Below are 22289 nucleotides of genomic sequence, written 5' to 3'. Positions count from 1 at the left end.
CAAACTCTTTAAGCTTCAAGAACCGGCTCGTTTGCGAACGACACACACTCATTGCGGTGTCTGTGTGGTTCCCAAAAAATAGTTAGTATTATATTCTCGTGAATTTAACATCTGTGTAAGCTCTCAGTTATAAAGGAGTGGTCCATCGATGAAAATGTTTCTTCAGCCATCTTCTGTACTTCTTTGAAGGTGTCGGACGTTTCGCTTCTTATCCAAGATGATTCTTCAGCGAACTAAAGTCTTACTGGTAGTGTCGGCCATATATATATATATATATATATATATATATATATATATATATATATATATATATACCTACTGTCCAGACATGGCGGCGGGGGGTCGATATATATATATATATATATATATATATATATATATATATATATATATATATATATATATATATATATATATATATATATATATATATATATATATATCTCGTACAGATGACGGCTGAACAAACCTTTTCATCGCGAATTTAACGTTCATAAGGCGAAAAGTTTGTTAGCTAAATCGTTTGTACGCCGAGGTATCACTGTATTTCCTGTATAAAAATCATGCACTATCGTGTTATATGTTACATGGTAGTAAGGTGTTATTAACATTGTAAAGAAGACTCGTTTGCAGCTCAACAGTACCACAATGCAGTGTTGCAGTGAAGTCCTACCTGAAGAGTAGAAAAAATGGCTTCAAAGCCATTAGTTGAGATTTGTGGGATGGACATTCTTGGATGACTCTGCTCTGTGGTGGTTGTCAAAAAACTAGCCAAAAACGGGAACAAGTAGGTATTGAAATTAGGAAACCAAAACAAAAAACAAAAAAAAGGTATCTCAACCAAAACCATCAAGAAATGAGTGAGCTTTCCAAAGCATTGAAAGAGAGCTGTAGTAGAAATGTGTATCCTGCTGACACACACAACAGTCAAACATAAAGCATTTGATTCCCTGGCTTCGAGACGTAGACAGAGAAAGGGGGGGGGGTATGGGGGGGGGCAGGGAAGAGTGAGAAAGAGAGAGCGAGAGCGAGAGAGAGAGAGAGAGAGAGAGAGAGAGAGAGAGAGAGAGAGATGCAGACAGACAGAGGAAGTCCTCTCTGAGAAATCAGCAGCCTTGTCATCCTCACTTTATTTTGAATGATTTTTTTTTTGTGTTAAACAACTGTACTGAATGTGCATCATCGGTTAAGGACCTCACTCATCCTTGCACAAATGTAACTCATATGTAACTCTATCCCTCAGGGATAAAGAGCTCTTGAAAACATTTGTGCTGTGGTGTTGAGAGGTCTGCCACTAAAAAAAGGTTTTGACAAGACCAGTGAGGCAGCTGCAGAGGAAACTATATTCAGTGGTAGGATTCATTCACAGAGGATAACTTGCTAAGTACTTATGTTCGGCATCGGTAACACACGCAAACATACTGTACACGCGAACGCACAAATACACATGTTGAGGGCTGTGCTCATTGGAAAGCCACCAGCAATTTTGTCTTTAGGATACTTTAAACAGTATCTTGGATGACTTGGGGTGCTTCTTTGGTCATTACTATATATATATATATATATATATATATATATATATATATATATATATATATATATATATATATATATATATATATATATATATATATATTATTCTTCTTTTCCTTTCGGCTTTTCCCCTCAGGGGTCGCCACAGAGAATCAATGTCCTCCATCTATCCCGGTTTTGTGCATCCTCTTCTCGCACACCAGCTACCTCATGTCTTGTTTGACCACGCAAACAAGAAGGGGCTCAGAGCTGACCCCTGGTGGAGTCCCACCTCCACCTTGAATTCCTCAGTCATACCGACAGTGCACCTCACGACTGTCTTCCAGTCATGATACATGTCTTGTACCGCTCTGACATACTTTTCTGTCACTCCAGACTTCATCATACAATACCACAGCTCTTCTCTGGGCACCCTGTCGTACGCTTTCTCCAGATCTACAAAAGACACAATGCAATTCCTTCTGACCTTCTCTGTACTTCTCTATCAACATTCTTAAAGCAAACACTGCATCTGCCGTACTCTTTTTTGGCATGAAGCCATACTGCTGCTCACAAATGTTCACTTCTGCTCTTAGTCTAGCTTCAACTACTCTTTCCCAGAGTTTCATTGTATGGCTCATCAACTTTATTCTTCTGTAGTTAGTACAACTCACATCACATCTCCTTTGTTCTTAAAAATGGGCACTAGTACACTTTGTCTCCATTCTTCAGGCATCTGTTCACCATCGAAGATCTTGTTGAATAACCCAGTCAGGAACACCACCGCCACCTTTCCAAGACACTTCCATACCTCGATTGGTAAATCATCAGGCCCAAGTGCCTTTCCCCCTACATCCTCTTCAGCGCCCTCCTCACTTCATTCTTGCTAATGCTTGCTACGTCTTGGTCCACAACAGTCATGCCTTCTACTCTTTGTTCCTTCTCATTTTCCTCGTTCATCAATTCTTCAAAGTACTCTTTCCATCTTGCCATCACACTACTGGCACTTGTTATTACATTGCCATCTCTATTCTTAATTACCCGAACCTGCTGCAGGTCCTTACCATCTTTGTCTTTCTGTCTCGCCAGCCTGTAAAGATCAGTCTCACCTTCCTTGCTGTCCAGCCGAGCATATAGGTCATCATAGGTCTCTTGTTTGGCCTTTGCCACCTTTACTTTAACCGTGCGCTGCATCTCCTTGTACTGCTGTCTACTCTCGACCGTCCTCTCAGTGTCCCACTTCTTCTTTGCTAACTTCTTTCTCTGTATACACTCCTGCACCTCCCCATTCCACCACCAAGTCTCCTTATCTACCTTTCTTCCACTCGATACACCAAGTACTTTCCGACCTGTGTCTCTGATTATGTTCGCTGTAGTTTGCCAGTCATCTGGAAGGACCTCTTGCCCACCCAGTTCCTGTCATACATCCTTCCTAAATGCCATGCAACACTCTTCCTTTTTCAACTTCCACCATTTTGTCCTCACTTCAGCCTTTGGTTTCTTTATCTTCCTCACTGCCAGCGTCATCCTACACACCACCAACCTATGCAGTCTGGCTACACTCTCACCAACCACTACTTTGCAGTCACTGATTTCCTTTAGATGGCACCGTTGACACAAAATGTAGTCTACCTGTGTACTTTTGCCTCCACTGTCATAGGTCACCCTATGTTGTTGTCTCTTCTGAAAGAAAGTATTCACAATAGCCATTTCCATTCTCTTAGCAAAGTCAACCACCATCTGTCCTTCACCGTTCCTCATCTGGAGTCCAAACCTGCCCATCACCTCCTCATCATCTTTGTTTCCTGCGCCAACATGTCCATTGAAGTCTCCACCAATTACAACCCTCTCACTTCTCGGGATGTTCTGTATGACTTCATCAAAGTCCAACCAAAATTTCTCCTTCTCCGCCGGCTCACATCCGACTTGTGGGGCATACCCACAAACAACATTGAACATCACACCTTCAATTTCTAGCTTCAAACTCATCATTCTATCTGATACTCTTTTTACTTCGAAGACATTCCTAACAAACTCCTCTTTTAAGATAACCCCAACTCCATTTCTCTTTCTGTCTTCACCATGATAGAACAACTTAAAACCTGACCCTAAGCTTCTAGCCTTGCTCCCTTTCCACCTGGTCTCCTGGACACACAGTATGTCTACCTTCCTTCTCTGCATCATGTCAACCAGCTCTCGACCTTTACCTGTCATTGTTCCTACATTCAAAGTTCCTACTCTTAGTTCTATACCAGGGGTGGGCAAACTTTTTGACTCGCGGGCCGCATTGGGTTCTAAAAGTTGATAGAGGGGCCGGGCCAGGAGCAATTGGAGGGATTGTTTGGGCTGAAAATACTAAACCGAAAGCATTAAAGGACAACCGACGCCTCCGGACAAGTTATGTCCATAATTTATAAAATCACTTCAAATGACTTCGACTGAGCGTATTTTACAAAGATTCCACAGTATATATCTATAGTTTACGTTTTAAGACTTGCGCTGAATATTCATGAAGTCTTGTTTTCGAGTTGATGACGATCCCCATGTGACGTCACGTTTGGACCGCCCCTGACCGAGAAAGCGACACACAATGCATTTTGGGTACTATGTTTGGTCTGAAAACTTACATTAACAGTTACAAGTAACAAGAAAACATCTCCGAATCTGAAGCCATTGTTTTGATTCTCGAGCAAAGCGTGACATCACGAACAAGGGGATGAGACCTTCTGAAACTGGCCATTTCCGGATTCATTTTGAAGTAATTTTTATTGGTGTTTTTCATTTAACTAAAAATATCAGCCTGCCTGAATTGGGTGTTTTAGATGCTATAAAACGTTTTTTCTGATGTCAGTGGGAAACAAAAACAAAAAATGGTGCCGGTTGTCCTTTAAATGTAGTATGTACAAACCTCATAGCACTGTAAGAACACGACAACCCAATTTATTAACTGTCTTTCAAATGTGAAAAATATCCCTGATCAGTTAATAAATTTGTCTCAAGGAATATGGCGTTTACATACTATTTCGCAGATACTTGGAGGAGGAAATGGAAATAGATCAAAATAACACATGGACTGTGATTTATCAAGATAGTGTCGGTTTTAAATAAGTTTTCATTGAAGGGGCAAAGTTAAAGAAATCAACATTTATTGAAAAATGGAATCACTTTCAACATTCATATTACACAACGAAATATTCAAGCTCAAAAATACCTACTTGTGTTAAATTCCGCCAAATCATAGATGGTTTGTCCTGACGCGCGCTCAACAAACTCTCCACTGACGCCCTCGCCTTCACGCGCAAACAATACACGTGTACCGTCGCAGAGCACATAGACATAGGCTACCTGCTGTTGAAATTTGCATACACGGCACGGCGGCCAATCAGAAGCCTGCTTCTTTCTTCCGGACTTTCTCAAGCGTTATAAAGTCGTTTTCCAAAATAGATGCACAGAACCTCAGCCCAGAAGAAAGATTCAAAAGAAGCTAACAACATAAGTGACGCTACAAAACGTAAATTTACATTAAACCGTGACTGTAAAGTGTACGTGAGACTTATGAAAGGGGCTTGGTGGCTCCTAGGAAGCAATGCAAACGTTGCATTGTGCACCGCAATGACAATCGACTACTGCAGCAAAATCTACAGCCATGCACATTTACTGTAAATTAAGCAAGGTAGCATTTGTCGTAGGTACATTCTTGATTTAAAAAAAACTTCATTCTTTGTGCAAATGATTTTTAATGTGAGTAGTTGTCTCATTGTGCTTCAAGTTGTGAAAAATGGGGCAGGCAACTTTTCAGTTATCTGCCCTGTTTTCCGCTAACTTTTTGTCATGAGTTTCAGACACTGTTTTTACTACAATTTGGGCAAGTTCGGCGGGCCGGATTAAAAAGCCTAACGGGCCGTATGTGGCCCGCGGGCCGTAGTTTGCCCATGTCTGTTCTATACTCTTGGCGTTCCATGTATCTCTTTTCCTCCGGGCACACCTCCCTCCTCTCCTTCTTCGACCAACAGTAGTCCATTTTCCACTGGCACCCTGAAGGTCAACAGTACCAATGGTGGCCGTTGTTAACCCGGGCCTCGACCGATCCGGTACGGGATTCATAGGTTTGATTCACATATTTGTTTTGGCAATTTTTTTTTACGTCGGATGCCCTTCCTGACACAACCCTCTGTATTTATGTATCTTATTTTGGGACCGGCACAATAAGACACTGGCTCGTGCCCCCTTGTGGCTACATTAAAAGGAGGAAAAGGAGTCCAAGATGGCGCCCGAGTAGGCAGCCGTCAGCAGGTGCTCTGATGAGCCTTGCTTTTTTTGTTGTTTTTGTCTTGTTTTTGTGTTTTCTTTTGTCACTTTGTGTTGATGTGCGTCGTGTGGAACGGATACGGATTGTTTTTCAGCATTTTTGACCACGACATTCATCAAGGTGGAGACTGTGCTGAGCGGTTGCGCCTTTTCGGCAGCATGAATATGCCAGTACTGTTTTTGAATGGGAGGAATGTCGGTGCCATTCGACTGTCATCGCTGGACACCAAAGGGGCCATTGTGGTTTTTTTGCGCCTGTAATGGGCAGCATCTTCACAGCCTCGCTTTGTTCAGCGGAAGGTCGGTGCTGTTGGACAGTCTGCGGCTGGATGGATACATGGCTTGAGGAGCCCGCGATAAGAAGGAAGGAGCGTCAGCGCAGCGCGCCGATGCGTATGTGGAAATGTTGCGGCTTGGAATTGAAGCTGATTTATGGGGGACAGGAGATGTGAGACAATCTCTTTTCGTCAATGGATGCTACAGCTGAGTGTTTGCTTTCAACATTTAGCTTGTAGTCGACGTGCACATTCCACCATGATGTCCCTGATCCACTGGTGAAGAGACGCTTTGATCCTCTCCTCTTTCATCTGGAACTGCTTTATGCAACAAAGAGGGTACAGAAAGTGCTTAAGAATGAACGTCTCTCTGTGTCTTTGTGTTGTCATGTTATTTGTTATTTAGTTTTTTTCAAATCCAATCCAATTATATATATATATATATATATATATATATATATATATCTCCACTTGTTGTCGGTACGCAGACTCATCGCCTTCTTTGATGAGGCCGATGACCGTGGTGTCGACTGCAAACTTTATGAATTTGACAGCTGGGTGCATTGAGGTGCAGTCGTTTGTGGAGAGAAGAGCAAAGGAGTGAGGATGCATCCCTGTGGGGCTCCAGTGCTCATGGTGCGTGTTGAGGATGATATGTTTTCTGTTAATCTGTTGTGTCCGTCCTGTCAGGAAGCTGAGGATCCACTGGCAGATCGTAGGGGAAACACCCAGAGCTGAAGTCCACAAACAGGATCCTTGCGGAGGTTCCTGTGTTGTCGAGGTGCTCGAGGACGTGGAGCAGCCCCATTTTGACTGCATCCTCCACAGACCTGTTGGCTTGGTAGGCAAACTGAAGAGGGTCCAGGAGAGGTCCGGTGATGTTCTTTAGGTGGTTCAGCACCTGTTTCTCCATATCTTCCATGTACAGATTAGCCATTATGGGTGAAACTGGTGAGCCCATAGCACAACCATCAATTTGTTTGTAAAATGTCTCCCTAAATTGAAAATACATACTATTAAGGCAGAGTTCCAATAATTGGCAGATGTGGTCCGGTTTAAGTTTGGTTCTTTTACGCAGAGAAACGTCCGCCAGCAGTCTCTTCCTTACCACTGAGACTGCTGCTGGGGTTGGGACAGATGTAAAGAGAGAAGTCACATCATATGATGCCAATGTTTCCTCAGGTTCCAATATGAGGTCTTTAATCCTCTCTACAAACCCTGTGGTGTTCTCTACGTGATATTCTGTGTTACCAACCAACGGAGCTAAGATAGTTTTTAAATATTTGGCTACATTGTATGTAGAGGAGTCAATGCTACAAACAATGGGTCTGAGGGGGAACCCATCTTTATGTATTTTTGGCAGGCTATAGATACAGGGCGTGGCCTCTCCCGGGTATAATCGAAAATACATCTGTCTGTCTATATGTTTTCCTTTCTCTAACTTTTGGAGACAGTCTATCATTTATTTCTTGTGTCTATTTGAAGGGTCCCTTTTTCGTTGCTCATAAGTGGAAGAATCACTGATTAACCTATTTATTTTGTCTTCATAATCCGATGTGTTGAGAAGCACTGTACACCTACCCTTGTCTGCTGGCAAAATAGTAATATTTTTTATCTTTTTGTAGAGTAGTTAACGCCTTTCTCTCTTCTAATGTTATGTTGGACGGAGGTGGTTTGGCACTTCTAAGAAGGGCTGATATTTTAATGTGCAGATCCTGACTATTTAATGTGGAGATTCTGATTATTTTCATGACATATCATTGAGAAAAACAAAATACAATGGCAGAGGCTTAACTAAACAAATTATAATCAGAAATAATTCCTTCATCCCCCCTTTCACATTCGAAAGAGTCTGACACGTAGAATTAATGACATCTCATAAAAGTACCAGCAGCATCATAATCATCGCAGACACAACATTAAGCAAGTGCTGCGTGGAAAGACTGGACATCATTTTTCTATTAGTAGAACACGGAGTAAAACCATGCAACAATGGCCACATGTAGGTTGTTGAGTCATCTCCCCTATCCATGGGGTCACAGGTGTCTGCTGGGGAGGGACCATGAAGGAATTGACGGAATTGTGTTGATCGTGAGACACCAAGGAAAAGAGAGGGGCTGTTTGACTGGGAATGTCATTTTGGGACTAGAGGTATTTTGCTTGTTTTGAGAGGGGAGAGAGGGTCAGCAGTATGGGTTCAGGTGGTGGCTCTGCAGTGTTCAGGTCAAATATGGTGCAGTTGTTTCTTTGTCTTTGTTCAGGACTTTATGTTTACTCCCAGGTCCCAGGTTGACACACCAGAGTTATTCTGCCTGTATACCGTGAAATCAACCTCTGTTTGAATGATGCCATCAATGGGTCGCAGGGGTGGCAGCTGGTCTTGGATCAGTGGACGTGGTTTCTCGGTCGTCGTCAGATGGTGGGATCGCTGACCCCAAGGCAGATAAGTGTGCAATAATTTCACAAAAATGTGGCATTTCTCTTTTAAAAGCAGAATTATACCTCACAGAAGCATTCTTCAATGACACAGAATCAATGTATCATTGCTGGCATGCAAGTGTATGACAACTAAAAACAACCAATCCGTTTTTTATTTGCTCATATCGTCCGTCACACACAATTTTCCTGTTGGATCTCATTCGGAGGAGTTATGTTGTCTTTTCAAACATAGTTATACTCAGGGTCTTGAACGAATGATGTTATCACCAGATTAAAATTAAAATAAGGAAAACATTGTTCAAAATTATCAGTGACATTTTGGTATTGAATTGAAACCATGTCTCAGTGAGCTGAGCTGTTTCCAAAATCTGAATCATCGTTCCTTCGGAATAGAACAGGGTACCCCATTCACTTTAAACATTGTGGGTGCAATAGCCGTATAAATTGGATAAACACATCTTTAATACTGGGGACTACCATACAATGAGCACCAAAATATTCAAATACTGTAATAACAATCATCAATGCAACTTGTCCTAAAAAAAATGTCTCTGTGTTAGCCAGAGAAAGAATGGAACGGACCCTGGTCACTTTTTGTGATGTCGATAGTATGTGGACTAAAAGGGATCTTCGATGTTAAAATAAATTTGGGATTATTCGCCTTTGCAGAGAGAGGGATTTAGAGCATTTGCAATTAAATTCAATTTCTCTCTTGCGGTCAACTGCTTAATCTAAAAGTTCTCTACGACAAAGACTGGAGTTGAAAATAGCAAAATATGTGTCATCAAAAAATATGGAGATGGATATCCAGCTGCCTTAACATGAAATGAAAAGGTCAATATACAAAAATAAACTCCAATATAATCAGACACTCCTTCAGTCTTCTAAAGCGCCGTAACATATGTCTCATAGTTCACCAATTTCCAAAGGCTTAACAGTTTCAAACTGTCATTAATCTCTCATGGCAAGACCACACTGACCAGGGATGAGAATGACAAATGAAAAAAATAGTTGGAAAAAAAGGTGGTGGGTTGTGTGTGTGTATATATATATATATATATATATATATATATATATATATATATATATATATATATATATATATATATATATATATATATATATATATATATATATATATACACACACACACACACACACACACACACCGGGACTACACACACACACACACACATACCGGCCTCCCTGTGTGGAGTTTGCATGTTCTCCCCGGACCCGCGTGGGTTTTCTCCGGGTCCAAATTGTCCCTAGGTGTGAGTGTGAGAGTGACTGTTGTACGTCTTCGTGTGCCCTGCGATTGGCTGGCAACCAATTCAGGGTGTCCCGCCTCGTGCCCGAAGACAGCTGAGATAGGCTCCAGCAACCCCCGCGACCCTAATGAGGAATAAGCGGCACGGAAAATGAGATGATTGATATATATATATATATATATATATATATATATATATATATATATATATATATATATATATATATATATATATATATATATATATAGTGATGTCACGAGAGGCTGGGTTCTGGAGGGCAAGTACATTCCCCTAAAATGGCTTAACCCAGAGAGAGTTTTGGCCCCATCTGGTGGAAGGCAGCAATTCAAACACCACACCTGCGGCTGATCACGGCTTGATTGGCAGGCAAGGCTTTTAAGGTGGAGAGCCTCTGAGTGTGGGCCCAGGGGAGACAAGCTCTGTTGCTGTGCTCTGTGAAGAAATTGGTTGCCGCGTGGAACTCATTGCCAGTTGGGACCACACGACAGGACACTGGATTCGGACTTTGCTAAAGGTGGCTAGGCTACATGAGGAAGAAGGTCAAGAGGGGTGAGGCCTATAAACTCATGGAAAAGAACTCCGTCTTCAGTTTCACCTCAGAAGAGACTTTATTATGATTTAAATATTGAAAGAGACACTATTCTTGCCTTTGTTACTTGTGAATTCCCCCCTGAAACCCTTTATTAAAACCTTTGTTTGTATTGAAACCTGTCGCCCATTGCATTCCTTGTCCTGTCCCGCTGAGAGCGAGCCTCTCATGACATTACAATATATATATATATATATATATATATATATATATATATATATATATATATATATATATATATACAGTTAAGTCTCATTATATCGATATTCTCGGGAGTGGGAAAAAATACCGATACAACCAGATACATTGATATATCCGATCCTACGCCAAAGTGCATTAAAAGTGGGCAAGAAATGGGGGATCTTTGATATGACATGTCATTTCCTCCTTGAGATCATGGATTGCGTATCTAGCATGCTTTTGTAATGTAGTGAAGTGAAAAATAAACATGAAATAAAAATGTCGTTTATTATTTTCACAACGCACTCTTGCAATCGTGACTCTGAGTAGCACTCGACGTTGTTCTATAAACACGAGAGAAACCACGAGCGTCAGCATGTACAAATGAAAAACAGTGATTATTGCAAGCGATAAAGACATCTGAATACAACACAATTAAATACGTGTATGGAAAACAAAAACTGCAACGTTTACATTACTGACGTTGATAAAGTATTCTGCGGCACGTCGAACTCTTTCGCGATGGAGGAATTGCTTCTTGTTGGATTGTCCTCCACAGCCACTATTGCCTTGTACTTCGTTCCGAGGTCACAATTGTTACGTTTCCCCATGGTTGAAATTGGTGTTGAACAACAGTATACTGTATAAGAAGACTACAGTATATTTCAGATGCTATTGGAGGTCTGCTACACTGTGCAAGACACAAAAGCTGGTCATGTGACCAACGGTGTGACCGATAGAGATTTCGCTAATGGTTGTACTGTATAGAAACATCGATTTAGCTTTAAACTGCTGTTGTATTTATATAAACAGATCAAATTGGCTGGAGGAAGATGAAAAGGGCACCGTTGTAACCCGATTATCGTAATAACCAGGTATCGTACTAACTGGAACTAATTATACATAAAAGACTAGAAATTTGCCAGGAAATGAAAATACAGTGGGACCTTGGCTTACGAACTTAATTGGTTCCCAGACAGAGTGTGTAAGGCGAAATGTGTGTATCCCAAAAATTAATTTCCCATAGGAAACCATAAAAATGACAATAATCCGTTCCCAGGTCCCCATAAAACATAATTTTCTACTTTCTAATTTTCTAAGCTTTAAAACTACACAAAATATACCTTATTTTATGTATAATAAATGTATATCAATTGTCAATCAATTGTAATCTGTTTAGCTGGGTTGCTAGCTTTTTGCATCAAGTGTACAGATGACTTGTGCGGGGTATTTGCGGAGCCTGATTGATTGCATATTTTAACCTTCCAGTCTACACTCTGCTTTTGAACTATCAAAGTTGAAATGGGTCCAAATTTCACTGTTTTCTATCCATTTACTCACCATTTTACGTGTTCTTTCCCCTTTTTTTTGTTTCAAGCGCTGTCCTCTCCCTTTTGTCTGTGTGTGTTTTCTCTCTCTCTCTCTCTGTCTGTCTGTCTGTCTCTTTAATGTTTACCCCCCCCCCCCCTCACTGCTTGGTTCTTGACCAATCACGTGGCTTTAACCGAAGATGCCATTTTGTTTTTTGGAGAACGTCTTCACTCTCTTTCTGTCTATAACCCCATCCCCCACTGCTGCGTTATGGACCAATCATGTGGCTTTAACCAACGACTGGGGGCGGTGAATAGAGGACAAAAAAAGTCCCCTGCCATTGCCTTGTTTGGAGAACGGGGGCTCATTCGCGAACGACACATCACTCATTGTGGCAGCTCCGTGTGTATCCCAAAAATAGTTTGTATGCCAAGGTAAAATTTTCATAAATATAACGTTCGTAAACCGAAAAGTTCGTAAGCCAAGGGGTTCGTAAACCGAGGTCACACTGTAGTATCGTAATAAGCAGTACTATCGACATAACCGATATTGATATAACAAGACTTTACTGTACAATGACCTTCTGGTTGTTTGGGTTTTAAGAAATGGAATTTGAGTTTGAAATGGGGGTTCAAATATTTACCTGCAGCATGTTGATTGTCTTCTCCTTTATTGTCCCCATCATTGTGTGTTTCACCAAGAAAACTATTTGATATTCGCTGAGGCTAATTCCCAGCAGACAAATCAGCCCATTTCCAACGGAGCTCGGACGCCATCTTCTGCATTTTCTGGGCTCTACATTTCTGTCATTGATGGGATTGATATGGAGAAAAAAATGTACACAGCTATGAAAATTCACGACTAAATTAACATAGTTTCTGATCCATTTATGAACATAATAAAAATATATAAACTCTCATGGCTGTACCAAATTTTTTTACTTGGTGAATAACAATGAAAAGGTATACAGTGAGACCTCAACTTACAAACACCTTATCTTACAAACTTTTCGTCTTACAAACATCAAATTTATGAAAATTAAACCTTATAATAAGCACTACTTTCATAATACACACCCACCACGGATGGCGGAGTGATCTTGGACCGAACAGCACCAGAGGTTAAGTTACCAACAGTCTTTATGGCAGGTGACTCTCCTTCCATAAGCCATCAACGACCATCAAAAAGGTAAATAAAACTTTATTTTACAGCACAGTTCATTTCTTTAATTACAGTCCTCATGTAATGCGCCTCTTTCTAAACAGCAATTCCCTTTGACCTTCGACCTCCGACGCCATTCCATCAATCCATAAATGATGTAAATAAAGTGACTTTATGATACAATGCAGTGTATTTCTTTCATTACAATACAATAGCACATGTATTATACATAGAATAAGGTATGTTGTGTGTAGTTTTAAGGCTTATTTAGTTAGAAAAGTATATTTTATGGAAACCCGGGAACGGATTATTCCCATTTTAATGGTTTCCTATGGGAAAATGTTTTTTGAGATACACACTTTTCACCTTACAGACTCTGTCTGGGAACCAATTAAGTTCGTAAGTTGAGGTCTCACTGTACTTGAATATGCATGCAATGCATCAAGTTCAATTTCAAGTTGTTGTTTTTTTTAAACATAAGCATTCACTATTTTTCGATGCACAAATATAGATGTAAAGAAACAAACCTGAAGAAAAATGATCTCCACAAACTCGATGTCCGCTATGTTCTGGTGCCCAATTCTTTCGATTGATGGCCTGAAGCCGTAACTGTTTTCTTCCTTCAGCGATCGATATTCGGTGAAATTTTAACCCGGATCCTTTTACAAAACGGTTCGTCCAGCCAACGACACCACACGATATCACCATTGTACTAAAATGCAAAGACTTTCATTCATCTAAACCGAAAATGAAACGCATAAGCTTACAAAACAACGATCGCGCTCGCTGACAAATGTGGTGTTTTTATTTGGCTTTCTGGCTACCGGAAGTTCAGGGCGATCACGTGATCTTAACAAATGACGACAGGCTGGCATCTCCGATGACGCAAGACAGAATCTCAGCTCACAGGTACGGAATCTTGAGTAAAATTACAGTGCATAATTAACAAAAAAACTGGTCAAATAAATTTAAAGTCAATTGATAAAGTTAACATACCGATGCAATCTTCGAATCAGGAAACATTTCTTTTGTAATGAGAAGTGATCAGCAACATTCACAGGCAGGTTGTGTTCGGCAAACAAATTGGCAGAACAAAATCTGCACTTTCGTCAGAGAATCCCATGGCGAAAATTTAATGTCCAAACCACACGACACGCAAAATGATTATCGCGGTCCGGAAGAAGCAGACGCTAATTGCAAGGTGAGATTCAGACAAATTCGGTGCATTGTCTCGTTGTCATAACGGTGACAAAATCAAAATGAGTGAGAGAAAAAAAAAACTCATGGACGGAAAATGTACAGATTTTGAATGCACGCCGTACGTATTTAAAAACCAGAATCAGAATCATCTTTATTGTCAAGTATGTAGGACACACAAGGAATTTGTTTCCGGTAGAACACGCTGCACTAGTATCATCATCAAAAAAATGCAAAGAGGCACTATACAGTTCTATTTGGGTTACCATTTAAAGGACAACCGACACCCTCGGTCGGACAAGTTGTGATCATAATATGTGAAATCGCTTCAAATGACTTCTACTGAGCGTATTTTACAAGGATTCCAAATTTCACTGTTTTTGTCACGTTTTGCGAGGTGGTGATGGCGGGTTCGGATCCCAAAAAGCAGGCAGGAGGGAGCAGGAGGTTGTTTGACAAATTGTATTAAAATAAAGTCAGCAGGAACAAAATGTAAAACATCAAAATGATCTGAATGGAAAAAATACAAAGTAGCAAAAGAAGACCAAAAGTAAAAGCCCGGCAAGGTTAAACAAACACGTACACGATGCATGCAGCAAACAAACAATGAACCGGCACCGGATGGTCGTGCCGGGTGTCCTTTTAAGTGGCAATGATTAAACGACTAGCACCTGCGAGGCTGCCGGCAGGGCTGACGTCGCTACCCGCTGGTCGCCAATCTGATCGGGACGACCAGCACCTGCGCAGGTGCTGGCGGGGCCGACGGCACCCCCCGTTGGTCGCCAACCAGATCATGACAGTTTTCAATCCATTTTCTCACTCTCTCTCTGTCGTCTGCCTGTCTCTTTAATGTTTACCCCCCCCCCCCCTCACTGCTGAGTACTTAACCAATCACGTGGCTTTAACCGAAGACTGGGGGCAGGGAATCGAGGACAAAAAAAAGTTGGCTGCCATTTTCTGTAACATCCCCCAGTTCTTACATCATTCCATCTCCCTCTCTTATGACCGTGGTACCTTCATCGCTCGTGAACGGCGTTAGTCTAGATTCATCAGCCCAAAGTCCCCTTGCTTAGGTGGCCAGTTGCTAATTTCATTTGCAATGTGAGGCTTTCTTTGACCTCTCTGATAGTTTCTTAAAGGACAACCGACGTCTCCGGACAAATTGTGTCCATAATTTGTCAAATGGCTTCAAATGACTTCTACTGAGCGTATTTGATTCCACGGCATATAGCTATATTTTACCTTTTTCAGACTCGCGCTGAATATTCCGGAAGTCTTGTTTTCCAGTTGGTGACGAGTCCTCACGTCACGTCACTGAAGGAACGCCCCTGACCGAGAAAGGACACATTGCAGCGGTCCTTTCATCACGTCAATGCATTTTGCGGTACTTTGTTTGGTCTGAAAACTTCGTGTTGATGGTGAAATTAGAAGGAAAACACATAAATAACGTGATAGTGAATCGTTGTGTGTTGCACCAAGATATTCGCTGACAAAAAAAAAAAAGGACTTAATCAGCCCGTTTCCACGGAGCTTTGTTGCCATCTTCTGCCTCTTTTGGGTGCTACATTTCCCCCCCCAGATACCGCAAAATGACCCGGAAGAACTTCTTTAATCGATTGCAAACATTTATGCTTTCCTCTTCAGAACTATTTGAATCATATTCATAACTGGATGAGTAACAAGAAAGCATCTTTTCCGAATCTGAATCCATTGTTTTGATTCTTGAGCAAGCCAAGACGTCTTGGGGTGACACCACGAACAAGGGGGCGGGACCTTCTGAGACTGCCCACTTCCGGGTTCAATTAGAAGTAGTTTTTAGACACTTGAAGTCATTTTTATCGTTGTTTTGCATTTGACTAAAAATATCATCCTGCGTGTTTTGGGTATTTTAGATGCTATAAAGCGTTTTTTTCTGATGTCAGTTAGGAAACAAAAAAGCGATGTCGGTTGTCCTTTAAAGAGTGTTCAAAGAGTTAATGGCTTGGGTGAAGGAGCTGTTTGAATGTCTGCTGGATTTGGTGCGCATGGATCGGTAGCGCCTGCCTGAGGGGAGTCGCTGGAAAAGGTGGTGGGCAGGGTGCGGAGGGTCCAGTTGGATTTTCTGTCCCCCTTTTTTGGATTCTTGCAGTGTGCACGTCCTCGAGAGTGGGTAGGGCAGTGCCAATGATTTTTTTTTTCTATTGCTATTCATTCCAAATAACCAATGTCTACCATCTATTAAACCTTTCTGAAAAGAGGTAAAAATCACATCAATTTAGGAGAGGTAGATATGCCCTAAAGACAAACATGAATATTAACCTTCCAATCCATCGTGTGTTTTTCAAAACAAAAATAAAAGTAAAAAAAAAAACATCATTTTGTCAATATTCGTTCCAAAAAGATATATGCAAAACATTTGATTGATTGATCCATTCGTTTAAAAATAAAACGTTTCATTGCTCAGTTTCGTGCATTATCATCTTGTTGATCTTTGGGTTCCTGAAGTTAGCTTGCAAACAGATGAGTTGCTCTCCTCTGTTAAGATTGGCTCTGCAGGCCACTACAGGTTGAGAGCCATTATAATTACTTACTACGCAGAAAGGCAGCGGGGATTGAATGAGTCTTCAAATGTTCAGGTGGGGGGTCACATTCTCAAACATCCCCCACCCGGTCGGACACTTTTTCCTTTGTTCTCGCAGGTGAGATGACTGAGCTTTGACTGTGGGGTTGGGAGAGGAATGTGGGGGGTTTTCTGGGTTGTAAACTAAACAACACGGAAAAAAAAACCACATCAACTAGTGATCCAAAGTGAGTGAAAACATACACATATCCGTGATCAATTTCAGTTTTCATAAGATGAACATGTTACGCTACTTTTAGCAGTACTCCACATGATTGTCATTACCGCGGCAAACCAAAGCAACAAGAACATGTTACACCAAAAAAGACAGATTAAAAATATTTGCATTATTGTGGATTGGATTTTATTTCCTAGTTATTTAGTCATTAGTGTGTGTGCGTGCGCGCGCGTGCGTGTTCCAGCGTAAAAAAGTGAAGTGATCACAAACTACACGACTGTCAAAACGTGTTATTAAATTGAAGTGGAAGTTAAAGTGTCAGCACAAAACAATTTCTTGCAAAAGATAGCAAGGGGAATCACGCTCTTTCAAAGAAATCGTAAACACATTAAACGACAAACAACTAGTACATTTTGCGAATAATGTATGTCGCCATTTATGTATTATTATATATCGTATTATTTACGTATTATCATATCACATAATGCTGATCTCAGAAATGATTCACGATTGATTGCTATTTGTTTTTAGTATTTATACTATATTCAAAGTCTAAATCAGACCTTGTCATGAGGTTATACATTTTATTCTGAAAACTTGGCGGATGCTCGTTTATCTGAATGATGTGAAGTTACTTTTATGCAGTCGGGTGGGTGATGTGGGGGACTTCATGCCTTTGCGACTCGGGAGGTTGGAAGTTAATGTTCGAGTCTGCTCATCCGTGTGAGGACGAAGATGCTCCGTCTTCAACTCCTGTTGCTTCTTGGTGAGAAAGACTTCAGTGCACTTTTAAATCTGTTTCAAGGAAAACAGCAGCTCTAAAAGGGGGTTCGTTCACACGTAATAAAATACACTGCTATTTTAAACCGACTATGCAAAGAAACTGATGGTACGGTGGCGTTTTAAAACTTCGTTATTGACTGGAAAATATATGTAAAACGACAAAAGATTGTATTCAAACCACAGCCAGTCTAATAACTTTATTAGGTCAACGGATCAATGAATATCAAATGAAGTTCGTGGGATTCAATTAAGACTTTTTGATAAATAAAATGTAAAAAAAATGTGGCTTGAATTATGAGATTCAAAATTCTCCCAAAGTGTTATTGTGAGCGCAAATGTACTTTTATCTATGTATGCCGCCCCCGTGGGCTGGCAATCAATTGATTTTGATCAGACAGTAAGTCTTATTGCCCGAGGGCGACTGGGATGGGCCCAGCATGCCCACAACTCTCCTATAATAAACATAAAAGAAAAAGGATGGCTTGGTGGATAGATTGATTAGAATCAGAATCAGAATGATCTTTATTGCCAAGTATGTAAAATACACAAGGAATTTGTTTCTGGTAGAACACGCTGCACTAGTATCATCATCATCATCATCATCCAAAAAATTGACGAATGAATTATGTCACTAACGATTAAAGGACAACCGACGCCTCCGGACAAGTTGTGTCCATAATTTGTAAAATGGCTTCAAATGACTCTTCCACTGAGCGTATTTGACAAAGATTACATCGCATATAGCTATATTTTACGTTTTAAGACTCGCACTGAATATTCTGGAAGTCTTGTTTTGGAGTTGATGACGATGCCTGACATGACGTCACTGAAGGAACGCCCTTGACCGAGAAAAGGACACATTGTAGTAGTCCTTACATTCACATCAATGCATTTTGCGGGACTTTGTTTGGTCTGAAAACTTCGTGTTGATCCGTGTTAATGGGAAAATTGCAAGGAAAGCCCTTGGTTCATTGCTTCGACGGGTGTTGATGGAGATCGATGGTTAAATCATCAGGGAGCCAGGTCTTGAACAGAAAGTTGATTTAATTTGGGAGAGCACGGGGGCATCGCGGTGTCGGCCGTGGAGGGAGCATGGAGAGAGAGAGAGAAAAAACGGGCTGCAGAGTATTTATACGGCGCATAGTATATGACGCGACAGGATGTGACGTAATGAAAATGCGACATCATGTAAAGGAAGGCAGGATATGACGTATGAGGAAGTTCAAAATGTAAACAAAGATTACAGAGCGATGTTTAGAGATGTTTGTATGCCGAATTACCCCAACACCCCCCATATACCTCAAAATGACAGGGAATAACTTCTTTAATCGATTGCAAACATTGATGCTTTCCTCTTCAGAACTATTTGAATCATATTCATAACTGGATGAGTAACAAGAAAGCATCTTCTCCAAATCTGAAGCCATTGTTTTGATTCTCGAGCAAGGCAAGACGTCTTGCCATGACGTCAACAAGGGGGCGGGGCCTTCTGAAACTGGCCACTTCCGGTTTCAATTTCAAGTAGTTTTTAGACACTTTAAGTCAGTGGTGTCAAACATACGGCCCGCGGGCCGGAACCGACCCCCAATGAGGTTCGATCAGGCCCGCAGGATAATTTGAAAGTGGAAAAATGCATAAAATACATGGAATTAATATTTTTAATTCACTGCAATTCATGGATTATCCGCTAAGGGGCGCACTCTTTTCATCAGAGTAGAAGACACGCCGCATGACTGAGACAGACTGAAAACAGCTGACGGTGTCAATGCGCCTACTGCTGCTTGTTACGACGTGGTTAATACCTTGGTCTCTACCTCTCTGCTACACCCTCATTAGCCAAAATGTCGTTATCCAAACGGAGAAAAATAGTTAAGGAGTGTAGAATTTTCAAAGAAAAATGGACCACGTCCTATTTATTTACAGAGATGCACGGAAAATCTTGGTGTCTTTGCAACAAGTTTCGGTATTGAAGGAATATAATATTCGACGCCACTACGAGACTCATCACAGCGAAAAATATGACAGGTTGCAAGGACAACTGAGAATTGCTGGTGGGTCTGAGGAAACAGCAGTCAACTTTCATCCGGAGCCGAGAAGTCATTGAAGCAGCGGTAAAAGCCAGCTACCTAATTGCTAGCGAAATAGCATTAGCATCGAAGCCGTATTTCGACGGTCACTTTGCTAAACGATACGTCTGTGTAAGCTCTCAGTCGTACAGGAGTGGTCCATCGATGAGAAGGTTTCTTCAGCCGTCATCTGTACAATTTTGAAGGTTTCGGACGTTTCGCCTCCTATCCAAGAGGCTTCGTCAGCGAACTAAAGTCTGACTAGTCGTATCGACCCTATTTATATATCCCTAATGTCCAGGCATGGCGGCGCCGGACACTCCGGGAGAAATTTTATAAACAAACTCATGGTTGTGCTATGGGCTCACCAGTTTCACCCATAGTGGCTAATCTTTACATGGAAGAGATGGAGAAACAGGCCCTCACATTCTTCCCGGGGACAAAACCTAGACACTGGTTTAGATATGTGGACGATACATTTGTCATCATTAAAAAACAAGAAATTCAATCCTTCACAGATCACCTCAACTCGGTAGACTTCAACATTAAATTTACTCGTGAGGACATTAAAGAGAACCAACTAGCCTTCTTGGATTGTAAAGTAATTATAAAAGAGGACAGAGCGCTAAAAACAGAAGTCTTTAGGAAGGCTACGCACACTGACCAATACTTACTTTTTGACTCTAACCACCCTTTACAACATAAACTAGGAGTTATCAGGACCCTCCAGCATAGGGCTAAACTAATACCAACTAGCATTGAAGGTAGAGAAAAGGAGTCAAAACATATCAGGAGAGCACTCACTAACTGTGGGTACCCTCAGTGGTCATTTAACAAATGTCAGAAAGAAAGAATCGCGAATGAAAACAATAATTCTCAAGATACAAAAAGGAGAGGAGTAGCAGTACCTTACATTGCAGGAGTTTCTGAAAAATTACAAAGAGTCCTTTGGCAACATAAAATTCCAACTTATTTCAAACCGATAAACACGTTAAGGCAAAAATTAGTGCATCCGGAAGATAGGCTACCAAATGAAAAACAGAGTAATGTAGTTTATTCCATACATTGTAAGAATGAAAATTGTAAAGAGCAGTACATTGGGGAGACTCAACAAATTTACAGTACATTTGCAACTAAAAGCTAGCAACCACTCATTTGATGACAATGAGGTTAAAATCTAAGCGAAAGAACATAGATGGTTTGAAAGGGGAGTAAAAGAAGCAACAACTAAATCTTTCATTAAACCGGTTTGGTGGGGTGAGGTTCAATTAGGATCGTTCATACAATAGCCTGCTTAGGCAAAACAGGTTAGGCAACATTTGTAATGCTGATGAGGTGATACCGGTGGGAGTGGGGGAAATAGGCCACAAGGAACAATCAGTGGGGCCACAGGGAGGGGTCCTCTGCTCCCCCCAACCTGAGAGTAGGGACCTATCATAGCTGTGTCCGGCGCCGCCATGCCTGGACATTAGGGATATATAAATAGGGCCGATACGACCAGTCAGACGTTAGTTCGCTGACGAAGCCTCTTGGATAGGAGGCGAAACGTCCGAAACCTTCACTTTTGTACAGATGACGGCCGAAGAAACCTTCTCATCGATGGACCACTCCTGTACGACTGAGAGCTTACACAGACATGTTTCATGAAATGTTTTGTAAAAGGATAGTTCATTAAATGTCAATATTTTCCTAATGTTCTTGTGCTTCTTTACACCAAAACAAAGGAAATACAGTAAAGTCTGGTTATATCGATATCGGATATATCGATAGTCCCGGTTATATCGATACTATTTCTATGCACGCACGGAGAAAATTACATGCAAACAGGGTCGGATATATCGATAGTCCCGGTTATATCGATATTTTTTCCGACTCCCTTGAATATCGATATAACGAGACTTTACTGTACATGATATTTTTGCTATTTTTAGCAGAGTATGGTATAATTTTAATGGTCCGGCCCACTTGACATCTCCCTTGGCCGTATGTGGCCCGCGATGCGAAATGAGTTTGACACCCCTGCTTTAAGTCATTTTTATTGGTGTTTTGCATTTGACTAAAAATATATTTTTTTTAATATGACCATATTTCAAAGTGTAAACGGATTGTGATGCAGTTAATCGTTTGGTTTTGAAACAGGAAATAGGCAAACACGTTGACTATTATTTTCCAAAACATCAGCATCATTGTTCAAGACAAAGAATGAGTCTTATTCATGGATTATATATAAATTTAATATGTGTGATTATTTACTGTGAAGAGACGGTGCATTCAGAATAATGTGAAAATTGAATTCAAACGCTGATAATTGTTTAGTTTGAAAGTAAAGCTGACAGTCGTGGCTGTGGTGGTCAGAGCGTTCGGGGCAGTGACCCCCGAACTAGACGAGTGGTTGCAAC

The 22289-nt window shown here is 41.0% G+C and overlaps 2 protein-coding genes across 2 annotated transcripts in view; one reads left to right on the top strand and one right to left on the bottom strand.

The window, feature by feature from the left end:
• Positions 1-13880, bottom strand: part of LOC148898527 (cytosolic carboxypeptidase 4-like) — an 81901-nt gene extending 68021 nt beyond the window's left edge. The window contains 2 exon segments of the mRNA XM_088995736.1: positions 12550-12709; positions 13595-13880. Coding sequence (XP_088851862.1) covers positions 12550-12591 — 42 coding nt within the window. The 5' untranslated portion in view covers positions 12592-12709; positions 13595-13880.
• A 3881-nt stretch (positions 13881-17761) lies between these two features.
• LOC148898526 (laminin subunit beta-1-like) overlaps positions 17762-22289 on the top strand; it is a 97234-nt gene continuing 92706 nt past the window's right edge. The window contains exon 1 of the mRNA XM_088995735.1: positions 17762-17807. Within this exon, the coding sequence (XP_088851861.1) occupies positions 17777-17807 (31 nt within the window). The 5' untranslated portion in view covers positions 17762-17776. The remainder of the gene's footprint in view (positions 17808-22289) is intronic.

This window comes from Hippocampus bargibanti, linkage group LG05 (assembly GCF_051943395.1).
Source record: "Hippocampus bargibanti isolate YZ-2025 linkage group LG05, ASM5194339v1, whole genome shotgun sequence".
Classification (NCBI taxonomy): Eukaryota; Metazoa; Chordata; class Actinopteri; order Syngnathiformes; family Syngnathidae; genus Hippocampus; species Hippocampus bargibanti.
Note: the sequence above shows the minus strand (reverse complement) of the source record. Positions and strands in the feature narration are given on the sequence as shown.